The 14,283-nt window shown below is 34.1% G+C and overlaps 1 protein-coding gene across 1 annotated transcript in view; it reads right to left on the bottom strand.

The window, feature by feature from the left end:
- LOC108372952 (titin-like) overlaps positions 1 to 14,283 on the bottom strand; it is a 55,028-nt gene that overhangs the window by 39,962 nt on the left and 783 nt on the right. Inside the window, exon 2 of the mRNA XM_017628784.1 lies at positions 5,388 to 5,559. Within this exon, the coding sequence (XP_017484273.1) occupies positions 5,388 to 5,559 (172 nt within the window). The remainder of the gene's footprint in view (positions 1 to 5,387; positions 5,560 to 14,283) is intronic.

The following is a 14,283-nucleotide window of genomic DNA, read 5'->3' as shown; positions in this document are numbered from 1 at the left end:
TTTCAAAGTTTGGCTCAGGAAAAACTCGAATAACTGGGCCAAAACTCTACCGATTTAGGCTTAGGTATCAATGGAAAGGTATTTTCTCACCCTTTTTATTTCTTTGCATAAAAGACTCATTCACCTCCCAATTTTTCCTTTTTCAAATTTCAACACATTTTAATTCAACATGGAAAGAAAGTTCAAAAACAGCATCGAAAATCTCATTATTATGATTTCGTTGAAAAGTTTTTTTAATATTGTTATGCAAATTTTTTAAGCTAAAACTGGTTTGTCATTTGAGGTGATTTTTTCAAAAAATACTTAAAAAAAATTTGTTTTTATTCGGTCCAGCTCACATAAATCTTAATATTTCTCCGAAATATTTTGGTGCAAGCCTTAAAATATAAAAGATTTTATAATTCCTAAGAAAAAACAATACAGATTTTTTTTATAGGGGGTGATGCAGTCTAATGTGCATACATACATACATGCTTGCTTCTGTTTAGCTTTTATCTAACTTATTTATCTATATTGCTTGTAAAGTAGATTTCTATTCAACTTTTCTAGTATATTCTCTTTTATTTTGAATTGTTTAGAAATTTGCTTGTTTTTATTAAAAATAAAACACATTGCAAAAGTTTTTCGCTGCCATTGCGTTGCAGCGACCAAAAGACTAGAGTACATAATTTTTCATCGTTGACGCGAGTAGACACAAATTCCGATGCCATCACTAAAGACAACAATCGGAAGCAAGCAAAAGAACAAACAAACAGTAAACAACTAGGTACTACAGCCAAAAAAAGCATTGTCGCGCACGGTAAACGAAAAATTTCATTACGTAATTTGCGCTCGTAAAAATGTTTTGAAATGTTAAAAAAAAAATTTACATTTCAATCCATTACAGTTCCAAAAAAACACCAACAGTCAGTCATACATACGTAGATGAACATTTTCGGGTGGCGTGAATGCCGCGGTCGGCATGCAGCCTGGCTGCTGCGATGATGTGCAATGCGTCGACGTTGGTGGCAGCTTGTGGCTGCAGACTGACAGTTGGGAAGCGGAAAGCACACAAAATTGCAGGCATCTATTTATATTTAGTGCAAGTGTGGAGCAGGAATATTTGGGGCAAGAGCCGCAACGGAGAGAAGAAAAAATAGGGCAATATTGTTGAGATCATCAGAGTGCAGGAATAGACAAACTTGTAGTATGTGTGAAAGTGTAATGTGAATTCCGAAAATTTACGCGTTTTTAATGTTTATCGGAGCTTTTTGCAATATCTCTATTTCCTTTAAAGCATTTTAGTTAACATTTTTCCGTCTTTAAACTTTTTTCTTAAAAACTTTGTATACTACAATACTTTACTTTTTATCTTAAAACAATAAAACATTTCAAAACAAAAGAACACGGCATTTAAAATTGTTGAGTCTTATTTATTTTTGTATGATTTTAAAACCGATTCTTTTATTAAATGTAATATTTTCATATATTTTTTTTGGGTTTTTTTATATTAACCCATGTTAACTTGTCCAAATTGGAAATAAGCCCTTCAGGTATACATATTTTATTATTGTGTTTTTTTTTGCACATATTTTTTACATTACAAACAAAAGAAGTGTTCATTAAAATTTTTTTAATTTTTAGATTTCAATATTAAAAACCCATGCCGAATTTTTTATTTTTGGCTACAAGCCCTAAGATTTAGAAACTTTAAATAACTTTTTACAAAAATAATTTCTTAAAATTATCAAAAAAATAGTTGTATAAAAGCAAAATCAGGCATATAAAATCATCTACAGTTAAAAGACTTCCTACACTCATAAAACCTGAAAACTCATAAAAAAAATGCCCACAATTGTTGGCGAATCTGTTGTAAATATCTTCGAGACTTTGGACGATCTTTGACATTAAGAAAGCCCTACTGTTGAAGTTAAATTTTTTTCTTTGGCAAATTTTGTCTACATTCGTAAAGGAGACAGGTAATCGACATGAAACCAAATGGCTTTCGACATATAACCCCGCATGTTGTTCTTCCCCAGATACATATACTGTAAGAAACATTTCTCAAGCCCTTGGTGCATCAATATAGAAGTGCTTAGCTAATTTGGGGGACTAGTCAAAGGAAAGTGGACATAACGCCAATCCATCAGTTACGTTTACGGTTCTAAATTGTGCCATACTGAATCTCGCGGAGGAAGTCACGATCTTGAAGAGGATCGTTAAAAAATTGGGACTTCAACCAAAGATAAAGCACTGGGTGTATAACAGAGTGGTTCGTCCAATAAAGTTGTACAGTCACATTGTTCGGAAAACTAAGTCAACGGCACGACACTCCGCAGCTGTGCATGTACGTCGTCATCGGGTCAAAAATCTCTTTTCGCATTTCCGATCTCGGACTTGTAAATTCCCAGTTAAACCTTATTAAATTTCCAATCATAAGGTAGCTTACTCCTGCGGACGCTGTGGAATAATTGTCTCCTCGACGCCCCTAACTCAGAAAGCACCGCCAAAAGGGTTTTCCTTTGCCTTTCTGACATCTCAGCGGACAAGCGCTTTCAAGAGCATCTCTGCACGCAGAACTGAAAACTTCGACAAGCTTATCGAGCGAACCCGCCAACTGCACAGAGTTTGCTTCTGGTGCATCTGGGAGTGTTCCGAGAAGATTCATGCAGTACAGATTCCAGTTCGTACTCCTCAGATTCCTGCAGAGTTTGCTTCGAGGACGCATTTGTCCAAAAATGATTGAATTTACCTGTGATTCGAAAAGGAGTGTTCACTCAGAACCTCCGTATCCGAGATCAAATGTACTGTCTCAGATGAAACCAGTGTAAGGAATAAAGATAGATCAGCTAATTTTTCCAAAACTTAATACGTATGTATGTCAGTGTTACACTCTCGCTCTGAGCGATTTTTTATTTTTTGAAAGTTTTACTAGTTTTAGTGCGGAGAATACGACCTAATACCAGAAAACAATTTTAAAAGTTTTGGAATCGGACGCAAACCACATTAACCTCCCAAGTAACGGTATTTAGGAACAAGCAATGCCTGCAAGATATCAATAACGACTGAAGCAAAGTTACCCAAAATTTAAATTCGGAGCAATGTTTGGAGAGAAGTTAGATTTTCAAAAAAAAATTTGGAAAATAAATTCTCCCAAATTTGGTGCAAATATTAAATATGGGTATATTAAATAGCATGTTAAAACTCTTTGAAATGCGAAAATAACTACATCCACCTCCCTAATAATAGTTTATTTGAATAAAGAAGATCTGCGGTATTTAACTTTCATATTTATTTAGGGCAATATTGTCAAAAAAATAAATTTTTAGAAAAAGTTGGTACACGCATTGCCTCTTCTTTCCCTAAACAAGGCGTTAAAAAAATTTGGGCAATAGTCACCACGTCTTCCTCTTTTATAATAGCAATCCACGGAAACGCGCAATATATGTAAGATTTATTATAGATGCACGTGCGCTGGGTGCGGTTTTGCCCAAACTCAGACTTCTTTTCTTTATTTCAGCAACGCTGCGATAGAGATTCAAAAAAAATTTAAACAGCGATTTTTTCGCATATTTGTAATCTAGTTTTGCGTTTTTTATTACTTAGTTAAACATAAAAAAAATGCGAGCATTTTTTTGGTTGAAATCTTTGCAAAATTTTAATAACAACTTATTCCAAGACTTTCTTTTTTAGAATTTTTTAGTGCATGGATTTTCTTTTTTGTTTTTTTTTCGTTGAATAGTTTAAAATAATTTTTTTTTTTTTTTAATTTTTCGGTTTTTTAAAGGAACTAAAAAACTTATTCCAGAAAAGTTTTTTGTTGTTTTTAGTTATACGTATTTTAACTATTAATTGTTGGGTATTTTATTTTAAATATTTATTTTGTGCTCCTGTTTTTGGTTTGCAGGTCCCATATTTATTCAGCCATTCACTTTAGTATATTTCTACTTTGTTGATTTTAATTCATAGCTTCTTAGACTTTTCGCACAACTTCATTGTTTTTGCTTTTTATTCACATTTTAAGTTAGCTTTTGTAAGTTATAAAATAACTTTCGTCACCTCAGCTTTAAAAACGAAAATACTATTTTGTTAATATTCTGGTATTTGGATTTTAATATGCAGCGCTTGTGTACCCAAATTTTGCATAAATTTTATGTTTTTAATTTTTATTTTATTTTACTTTTGTGTAATTGCTTCCAACCATTTTAGATGGTTCAAATAATTTCTGCTTTCGTAACTTTTGTTGCACAACTTTAAAAATTTCAATTATTTTCGGTCTTAGCAATAAAAATTACATACATTTAATGTGTCACAAATTTTAATCTACATGAAAATGCATGTCGAACTATTTACACACAATTTTACTATATTTTTGGCTTAAAAATATAAGTAGATCGCAACGAAAATTTCATTTTTTTTTTGTTTCTCAATCCTTGTCGCATATTTATGGCTTTAACAATTCTACCTTAGCATACATATGTTAGCACATTTGTACACACAAAGATTTATTAAACACCTATGTATGTATGTTGTTTTTTATGTATTCACAAAGCGACACTTCCTCAAAAAAATTATAATTTTGTTTTTTTTTACTTTCTAAATTGACCACTTAGGGCAACGGCAATCCGAGCGTTTATCTCTGAACGTGACGATCGACAAAGTAGGACTAACGAGAACACCGATGAGCAGGGCTTTTGCTCATGCCTTGGAACTATAGTCGAAATACACTCCCCCACACACATAAGCGCCACAATTTTGTGCAAGAAAATTTTCTTCAAAGCAACACTTTTGCCATTTTGTGTTGCTCAAAAATTCGCCCCATTGCCTGTGACATATGTAGATCATTATGGTGTCACTTGTTAGAGCTCTCCGAGAAACGCACACACCCAGTCATTAGCACGCTCATGTGCATAATTTCGGAAGCAGCGCTCTTTCCGGTCACCTCAAACACACCTCACACACCTACAAAGGTTTACTCCTTGCGGCAATGGGATGCTCTCACCAACGCCACTACCACTGGCAAGTTTAAGAACGTTGTCAGAAATGTGTCCCACAGAGAATTGTTGGCGCTCCTCTGCAGATCGTTTTGCTAATATGTAGTTAGTTCGCTGAGCGTTCATTTTAGCCACCACTCTCATCGTTCTTATCTTCGAGTGTGCGTCTGTGTTGTGAATTAAGCACACTGGAAAACGGCCAAGAAATAATGCCACAACAATTGAAAAAGCAACAAAACCGCACGACGCAGATGACGATCTAAATTAATCTCGTGAGAGTAGCCATAGAGAAATAGTTTCTTTTTCAATAAATATTTCACATACAATTTTGAATGCACCCTCCTTCCTTCTTCGACTTTTCTAACCTTTTTTCACTCACTTATAGTATATACTCACAGTATAACTCATACTCACCATTCAAATTTTAATGGCAACAAATCGGAGTCTTCGTCACAGTCGATTTTTACGAAGAATGTCGCTCTTTCGTTCGGTACGCAACGTACCAGCGAACTCGAATTTTCGCTAAATGAAAGTTTCGGTGGCGGCTTTTCTGTTTGCACGCCTTCGTGAGGAAAGCCCCGGGGATCTGGAAGTATATACAAATGAAATAAAAAATTGTATTAAGTACACACAAACCTAAAATATTTAAAAATAAATTTTAAAATAAGCGGAAAGAGTCGAAACTGCAACTGCATCGTTAAATAAATATTTACGATTGTGTAACAAATTTTCAAATACATAAATAAATATTTATACAAACACGCGCAAATAATGAACGCTACGTTAAATAAACATTTGGACGGACGGTTTAGTAGCTGGAAGAGTATTTATGTGCGTAGTGTGGCATGTATTTGTTATTTTTTTTTTTTTTTAATACTAATTTCAAGATGTTTTGAGGTGAAAAATACTGGCAAATTGTTCAGGAACTCATTAGTCTTTCAATAACGATATTAAAATACTTTACTCCTTTTAAAATATTAAATCAAGTTATTTAGATATTTCGAATAAATAGAAAATAAAGTTAAGTGTAGTTCCTTCCCGGCATTTCTGCCCAACGTTAGGTTAGGTTAGTAGAGCTGCTCTTCTTATTGGATGCTTCGACTTCGAATTTATTCTCCACTTACGTATATTCTAAGAAGTGCATGCTATACAGAAGATGAAAGCGAAGGCCAAGAAACTATTTTACGAACCGTTCAAAGCTTGAAGGAAGATAAGTTGAGGAGTTCTCTCTAGGGTGTACTCTATATATACCACATTTATGCTCCCAGTTCACTGTAGTTTGTTTCATGGCAGTAACTGCTACTAGAGGTACAGTCGATAACTACTCTAGCACGAGACAGTATTTAGCCTTAGATATATGTAGGCGACCGCTGTGGCTGAGTGGTTAGAGAGGCATACTACCACTCCAAAGCCCCTGGGTTCGATCCGTTCTTCGAGCAAGATCTAAATTAGAAAAAATTTTCTAGCAGCGGTTGTCCATCGCCAGACATTGGCAAACCTTTGAGTGTATTTCTGTCTTGAAACAGCTTCTCATAAAAACCATTTGCCGTTTAGAGGCGGCCTAAAATTTTAGATGCCTCCATTTTTGTTATGGCAATAAATTCAAACATCGATGTAACAAAAAAAAAAAAGATCACGATCGTTGGGCTCTTATTTCAAGAGAGGAGATGACGCTGGTAAGACCAAGATTAAGTTTAAGTTTAAGACTTAGATTTATACTAAGATTAAATTTAAGACTAAGATTAGGATTAAGATTAAGACTAAAATCTAGGATTAAAATAAAAATTAAAACTAAGATTAATATTAAGATTCAGATTCAGATTGAGTTTCAGATTGATGTTGAGTTTGAGATTCGGATTGAGATCGAAATCAAGATTTAGATTAAGATTTAAAAGTACTCCTATAAGAAGTGATAAGAAGAAGAAGTTTCACTTTAGTCGCGCGTGGATTCCACACACAACTTTTTTTATTATTATTAACGATGAAACTGCCAAAATAAAACTATATAATTAAAATTTAGCATTTTCGTACATTTCTGGTAAGCTCTGGTTAGAAAATTAAGTTACTGGCACGTTACTGGACATTTTTTAAACGAACACAACTACTGTTTAAATAATAAGAGTATTAAGGCATAGTTTTAACAACAAAAAAATTTATTTTTTTCAAAATTCTACAGTGCTATTTTACCTAGTGCTGGCATTATCCCTTATCCGGATATCCATTTCGGTATTAGTCACTATGGAGTAAATTCGGATATCGGGTTAATAATTTTCTTATCCGGACATTTTAATCCGTTTATTTGGTTATCCGAATATTTGAAACAGTTCGTAAAATTGTTCTATTTAATTGAAAAGTAAATTATAGAACGCTTAATTAATGTATAAATAATTGTTGATTTATTTTTTGTTTTTGTAGATTTGAAAATCCGGATACTCGGTTAATATTCGTTAATTTTGCTATCTTCAAAAAATTCAGACCCTATTATTAACTCTTAAAAGATCAATCGGCTCAATTAGCTAACGAATAGAGGTAAAGCCTTTCGTTCTGTAAAAAAAGCGAAAATCCTTTGAATTCCCCATTACTTGATATGGGTGCCGGGGCAACACACCAGGCAACGAAAAGGCGGATGCACGTGGAAGGAAGGGCACATCCGTTTCACTTGCGTAGTCCTCTAGATCATTTCAAGGGACCAACATATAGGTCTAGCAAGTAACAGTTGGGCTAGTCTCACCACTTGCAAAAATAAGAAATTTGTGTGGCCGAAATTTCACGGGAAACGGTGAAAAGGTCTCCACAAGTTGATCAGAAAGGATTTAGCCACAGCCATTGACCTGTTGAGGTAGAAAAACACGCGAGATTAGGCGAATGCCCCGCACTCTGTGGGAGAAGAGGGATTCAGAATTTTCGAGCGTTTACCCGACATAGTCTAAGTAGGAATTCGGCAACTTTTAGGTTTCACATTCTCTACACGATGGTTTGAGTAGGAGGATTCCAACCATCCGCGTGGTATCACAACTGACCCACAATTGCAGGTCCAGCTGTGTTAATGGGGCCACTGGCAGGCATTTCAACCTAACCTAACCTAACATGCGCTAGCATTCCCATAATGGAAAAGCGCATAATTGTGTTCGTACAAAGACTTTTACGGGCCACAATCTAATTGGCTTGCATGACATAAGACTAACCACGCTTGGCAAACCATTTTAACCAATGCCTGCAGATGAGATCTGTCAGATGGAAATGAGGCCGTTGGCAAAATTCAAAGCGTCAGCTCTTAGCAATGGAATAGACTAGTAATGCTATGTGGGATGACGGCGCTGCTATTCTTGGTCTATGTGTGAGGAGGGTTCTGCTCTCCAGTAGTTTCAAAGTAAGCTAAGACTTTTTAATATACTAATCTGTTTTACATTACAATACTATTTTTGCATCGTCCAACGGAAAAGTTCTTTATTAAGATAAGCTCTCCTTCTTTCCTATCTAGCATCATCTTTTGTCCTTCTGAAAAAAAAACTTTGCATGATAGAAAACTGAAGAAAAAAAGCATTTAACATCGCGCCGGCTAAACTTTTCCAATTCACCTCGATTTAGAGGTACAAATTTTTTGTGTATGTTTATAAGCCTTTTATTGCAGCTAGTTCCATTAAAATTAAATTCTTGTATACTTAGCGCAAATATATGTATCTAAATAGTATGTATACTTATTTCGCCCATTGGCTTTATTAAACATTTCAACGGAACGCATTTTTAAATGGAACTCATTTACTTAGCTCTTGTCGTTGATAGTTTTAGACTATGATGTCATACGTACATAAATACATACAAGCATACATGTATGTACATACATCCCTAATTGCGTATACAAGAACAACATGCATGCTGCGTGCGTCATGTGGTATGAGCAACATCAATTATGTAGTTGGCTGTGCCAAGTGACCAGCGCCATAAATTCAAAACTACAAACTAGCCAGTCTGCCGTAAAACAAAAAAAAAAATAAAACCAAAAACGTACAGAGAATGCAATTAAAAATATTCATAACAAATGTTAAACACAGCTAAAAGCTATGAGGGAGAGCGAAGACTGACAATTGAGCAGATAACTAAGTCAGCACCTAATAATTCTCAGTTGATGATTAAGTAGTACGTATACGCCATGTCGCACGTGCGGTATTTAAGTTTATTGGGTGAGAATTTGAAATACTTTGTACATAAGTACATACATACGTTTATTTTTTTTTGCAAGTATTTATGAAATATAGTCTGTGGATAAGTTGTGATCATCTTCAAACTTAAATAAGTTCTTTTCAGAGGTATATAAGTGCAGAGTTAAGAGGAATTCTGTGTTAGTACTTTAAAATATTTTTAATAAGAAATTATTAGTTTCAGTTTAAGAGCCTTAAGTGTAGCTTGGCTGGCACTACATACACGTAAACTCCTGCTTCTCGGCTTGAAATACCGAAGCATGTTCCCGAAGAGAGAAGTGAATTTCCACCCCTTTACTTTCGATATAGACTTCAGATCCTAACCCTACGCTTACTCTAAGTCTCTAAGTAAATATAGCTTACTGGTGAACATAAAATACAAATGAGATCCCTAGCCAGAAAAATGCAGTCATAGCACTTAAGTGCACCTAAGTGACAACGAAAATATTGATTCGGTTTGTGCTATTATTGACATTAATAAAATATTCCAAATTGGTTAATTAGAATAAGATAATTAAAACATTGTTTAATAAATTTAATTTAACAAGACATAATTAATATACATACATGCATACGTATATACATTAGGGTGCATCACCCTCCATACAAAACAAAAAAGTCGGTAAAATATTTGTATTCGCAAAATCGCCTCAGGTGATAGAAAAGTTTAAGCTAAGGAATATTTTTTTTTTTATTTTATCAATACAACTCACACAAATCTTAAAATTACTTTCAGATATTTTACCAGAAGTCTTAAAATATAATAAATTTCATAATTCCGGTGGAAATTCTTTTGGTGGGCACCCTAATGTACATGCGTTAAGTTCATTGAATAAGTTGTATGAATTTTTAGAACATTCTGCCTGTCTGAGCATCATAATAGAATACATACACACAAAACGATATGCATTTCGACCGCAATGCAAACTGCGAAAACAGCAAAATTTCGTGTTTCTTCTAGCGGTTGACAAGCGTGTGAAGGCAAAGACATACAACGGTCAAAATTCTAAAAGAGTGGTATACGTACACACTTATCTAGCTAGCCGGTTCTATAGCCACCGCTGACAATTTTCCACTTTACCTCCACACCGCCCCATTGCTTGCAAATCGTCAATCAGCGGTAGATTTTCGCTCGACGCAATGGCGAAATGTACTTTTCCGAACTAAAAATAGTTCAACAACTTCTCGCTGGCTGCGGTCAATAAGCGACAAAACACAAAAAAATACAAAAAAAAAAACTAAATACTACAACTAGAGCCAAAGCATTATTCATATTAATACTAAATATATTGCCGAGTGAAAAAATACTCATCCGCGAGATCCAAGAAGAGAAATGATGAGGCTCTGTGTGAGAAGAAAGTCATGTGAAATTTTAAAAATTTAATTTTGTGCGAAACATAGTTGATGAATGCTGTCAGTATAAATATGGTGTAGTTCAAGCATACGTATGTATATACATATGTATGTATGTACATTAATATTATTCACATATAAAGGGTGATGCAAAAACGAACATTTCTTCAAAATAAAAATAAAATTATTAAAAGGGGGAAAAATTGCATAGCTCGCATAAACTCTGCTACAGGTCGTATTCAACTAGACGCTATGTCAAATATCTAGCATCAGCTCATTAAAAACTTATAATGACTCACTACGATGAGTGGGCCTGGGCAGCGCTACGGAAGTGAAACTTCTCTTGATTCATTTCTTAATCTTCCACAATTCTGATAGTTGTATATTTCGAACTACTGAACTCAACATAACACATAAGATAACAACATAATACTGGGTTGAGTGATTTTAAATTGATCATATCACACATCTGGAAAAGAATTTTATTTATTTTTTATAATATCCGGCGTGCTTTACTGCGCCTTAAAAGTATTTGTGTGCTGTTGGAAAACTGTGTTGTAATACTTCAGTTATTTTATATTTTAATTATTTTTCAAACAGCTGGCAACCCTCCTCAAAAGTATTTGGGACAGAAAACTTTCCTAAACATCTTCAGTTTCATACTCATATTGCAATATTCAATTTGTCTTATCAATTAAATTCCGTAAAATTTTTCAAACAGATGGCAACCTTCAGCAAAAATATTTTCGCCTATAAGCCTTTTTAAACCTCTTTCTTTGGCAGCCATGTTACAATTTTACTTTATCTTATAAATTTACTTAAAGTGCAATTTTCAAACAGATGCCAACTTTCAATTTTTTTCTATATATATTTTAAGTTGGACCTCTAGCAATGCATCTGTGAAAACTGTCTTCAATTCCTCGCATTAGTTTTCGAGTAATGCGCGTACAAACGTACCAACAGACACAAAATTTTAAGAATTGTTGATTTGGCTTATCTTGCTCTAATAAATGTAGAGACAATCGGCCTATTACAATTTTTTTTTAATGTATAGTTTTGCTTCGGTGACCTGGGATGAGTTGACTTGTTGGGAGTTGAGGTAAGGTGGGTTAGGGTTAGTTGAATTTGGTCGTGTTGAGGTGAGTTCAAGTCAGCTTGTGAGCAGCGTTGCCGTTTTGATACAATTGTATCATTTTTGATACTTTTTTTCTAAATTTTGTTATTTGATACTTTGATTCTTTTTTTCACAAGTGCCCCATTTTGATTCCTTGGCTGGCAAAATTGAATTTTTGAAAACTATGAATAATAATACTAGTTTAAAGGCAAATAATTTTTTTCTTGTTATTTAAAATTGTATATGTATTTATAAGTTTGATTTGGTAACTCTTTGAAGGGAAGTAAAACCCTGAACTTCTTTGCACATGCCGCGGTTATAGGGCCCCTAAACCACACAAAAACATTGCGCAATATCGGGCTTGTTTCGGTCGTTTGTGTAGTGCGTGGGGTTTTGTACTAAATTGCACAGTTATTGCACTAAAATCAAAATCATTTTGATATTTTGCTCATGCTTGTGTTATTGTACAATAATTTGCGTTGCCTATGGGGACAACTGCACAATTTTCAGTCTAGTTTTGACATTTTGGTGAGCAGAAGGTGCTTGCAGCATAAGTGCGTGTAAAAAAAATATTTTTTGTTTTCATATTTCTTGAGCAACGTTTTCCCAAAATAAGGTTTGACCAATTTTACTGTGTAGTAATTTCCACAATATTGACTTGTTCAAGTCTCGAGTTGCGCAATGATTTTGTGTGGTTTAGGGGCCCTATAAGTTTGTCTATCGTTATGCAAATTCGCCTGCCTTAGTCCAGACGTGTTCTACTTAGGTGTCATTCTTCTGCTCTTAACTCTTCCCTAATAGTGTGAGGGCCGACTGCAAGGAAGGGTTGTGGTCCTATAGGTCGAGTGGCTGCTGCTTCTCTATCTAACCTGTCAGCCTCCTCGTTGCCCTGTGTTTAGTTCCCCCAGGGCGTTCAATCTCGTTACAAATTCCCATACTAATTGTGAATTAATTAATGGTGATCATATCATCATTTGCAACCAAATTCAAAATGATATTGGCTGCCAGTTATGTATATACAGACATATGTATACATATCTGTTTCTAAGAATTTTCAATTAAAAGTCAGTTCATTATCTAAAACTTCGTGGGAAACTAAAAAAATCATCAACATTTTCACCCAAATTTCAAGGCCTTTTCTAAAAAATGTCAGAGTTTTTTAGGTATTACAAAGAGTATTAAAAAATATATGAAGCATATATAATATTTTAACGCCCCTCTCAACTTTTTGTTAAGAAGTTAATCGATTTGGCAAGTGGAGCATTCAACACACTCTCATAGAAAATGGAAGCTTCATTTTTGAATTTTAGATCACCCTGTTTACATGCGACAGAGTGCATAAATATATCAGCGTAAATACATAGATAAAAGTTAGCAGAAAGATCGAAATTTTTAAAACAAAAATGGCTTGTAAACATTTTTTGAAACTCTTGAAAATTGGTCGATGATATTTTGAATTATTTTTAATCGCGGAAAAAAACTTGTTGCATAATAAATTATTACAAAAAATATTTTGTATAAAAACATTGCATTCTCACCTGTTGTGTTTGGCGTAGTGTCGGCTGATGCTGCAGCAACATTCTGCCCGGCTGTTACACCGGTCGACGATTTGTCTGCGGCATCCATCAGTGATTACGGAGAAAATGATTTAGTAGTTTGGTGCGTCCTAGGCGATGTAGCGCCAGGTTTGAGCCGAAATATTTCGCACTTTATACAAACGCGACTTTGTTTTTTTTTTTATTTAAAAACAAAAACACTTGATAACTATTTTCGGCGCACAGTTTTTTTCTTATTGAAAATATTATTTCCATTCAAGCGCACCAAGTCAACTGACTGGGCTAATGAGACATAAAATTACAAAAGCACAAAATTAAAATACAAATTTATATACTTTACACTTGTATGTATGTACGTACATATACATGTACATTTGGACATATTTAAATACATTTTCATTTTAACAACTTATTGCAATTACATACTATATTAATATTTTAAATATTATGCATGGCTTTTAATTTTTTATTTCTTATTTTTTTTTGCTTTCTTTGAGAGCGCAGCACACTCTTGAAAAATTATTAGGCGCAGGAGCTACAACAAAATATGTGTACATTAGACCACACCAGAAAAAAAAGTACACCTGTGTCTTAAAAACATCATTAAACTTCTTCTAAGGAAATATTTTTATTATTCCAGTAGAACTATTTAAAAAAAAAAAATATTTTCGAATGTAGATGCCACCGTTTTAAAAAACGATCCCTAGGTTCGGCCAAAAAACAAACACTTTTTTCGAAGTTGCTTTGCAAAAATACTTTAGCCTCAGGGTTGTATGCTGAAGTTTTTTGTTTGCTTGTATGGTAGTGCGGTCTAATGTTCATATGTATATACATATATAAGCTTATATATGCACGATATTTATTTATATTTAGCATGCCGCCGTATAACGGAATTCATATACTACTAACGCTCCGTACACCAACACACACACACACACACACGAATTATGCTGCTTCAACCATGACAGCGTATAATCTTTTTTCTGCTACTTTCACGATATTTTTAACATTTTTGAGCTTTTTAATATTTTTGCTTTCTTAAAATATTTTCAAACTTTTTGCATTTCACTTTGCGAAAAACATGGATA

The sequence above is a fragment of the Rhagoletis zephyria genome, unplaced genomic scaffold (assembly GCF_001687245.7).
Source record: "Rhagoletis zephyria isolate East Lansing unplaced genomic scaffold, Rhagoletis_zephyria_1.1 Rzeph_scaffold_00078, whole genome shotgun sequence".
Classification (NCBI taxonomy): domain Eukaryota; kingdom Metazoa; phylum Arthropoda; class Insecta; order Diptera; family Tephritidae; genus Rhagoletis; species Rhagoletis zephyria.
Note: the sequence above shows the minus strand (reverse complement) of the source record. Positions and strands in the feature narration are given on the sequence as shown.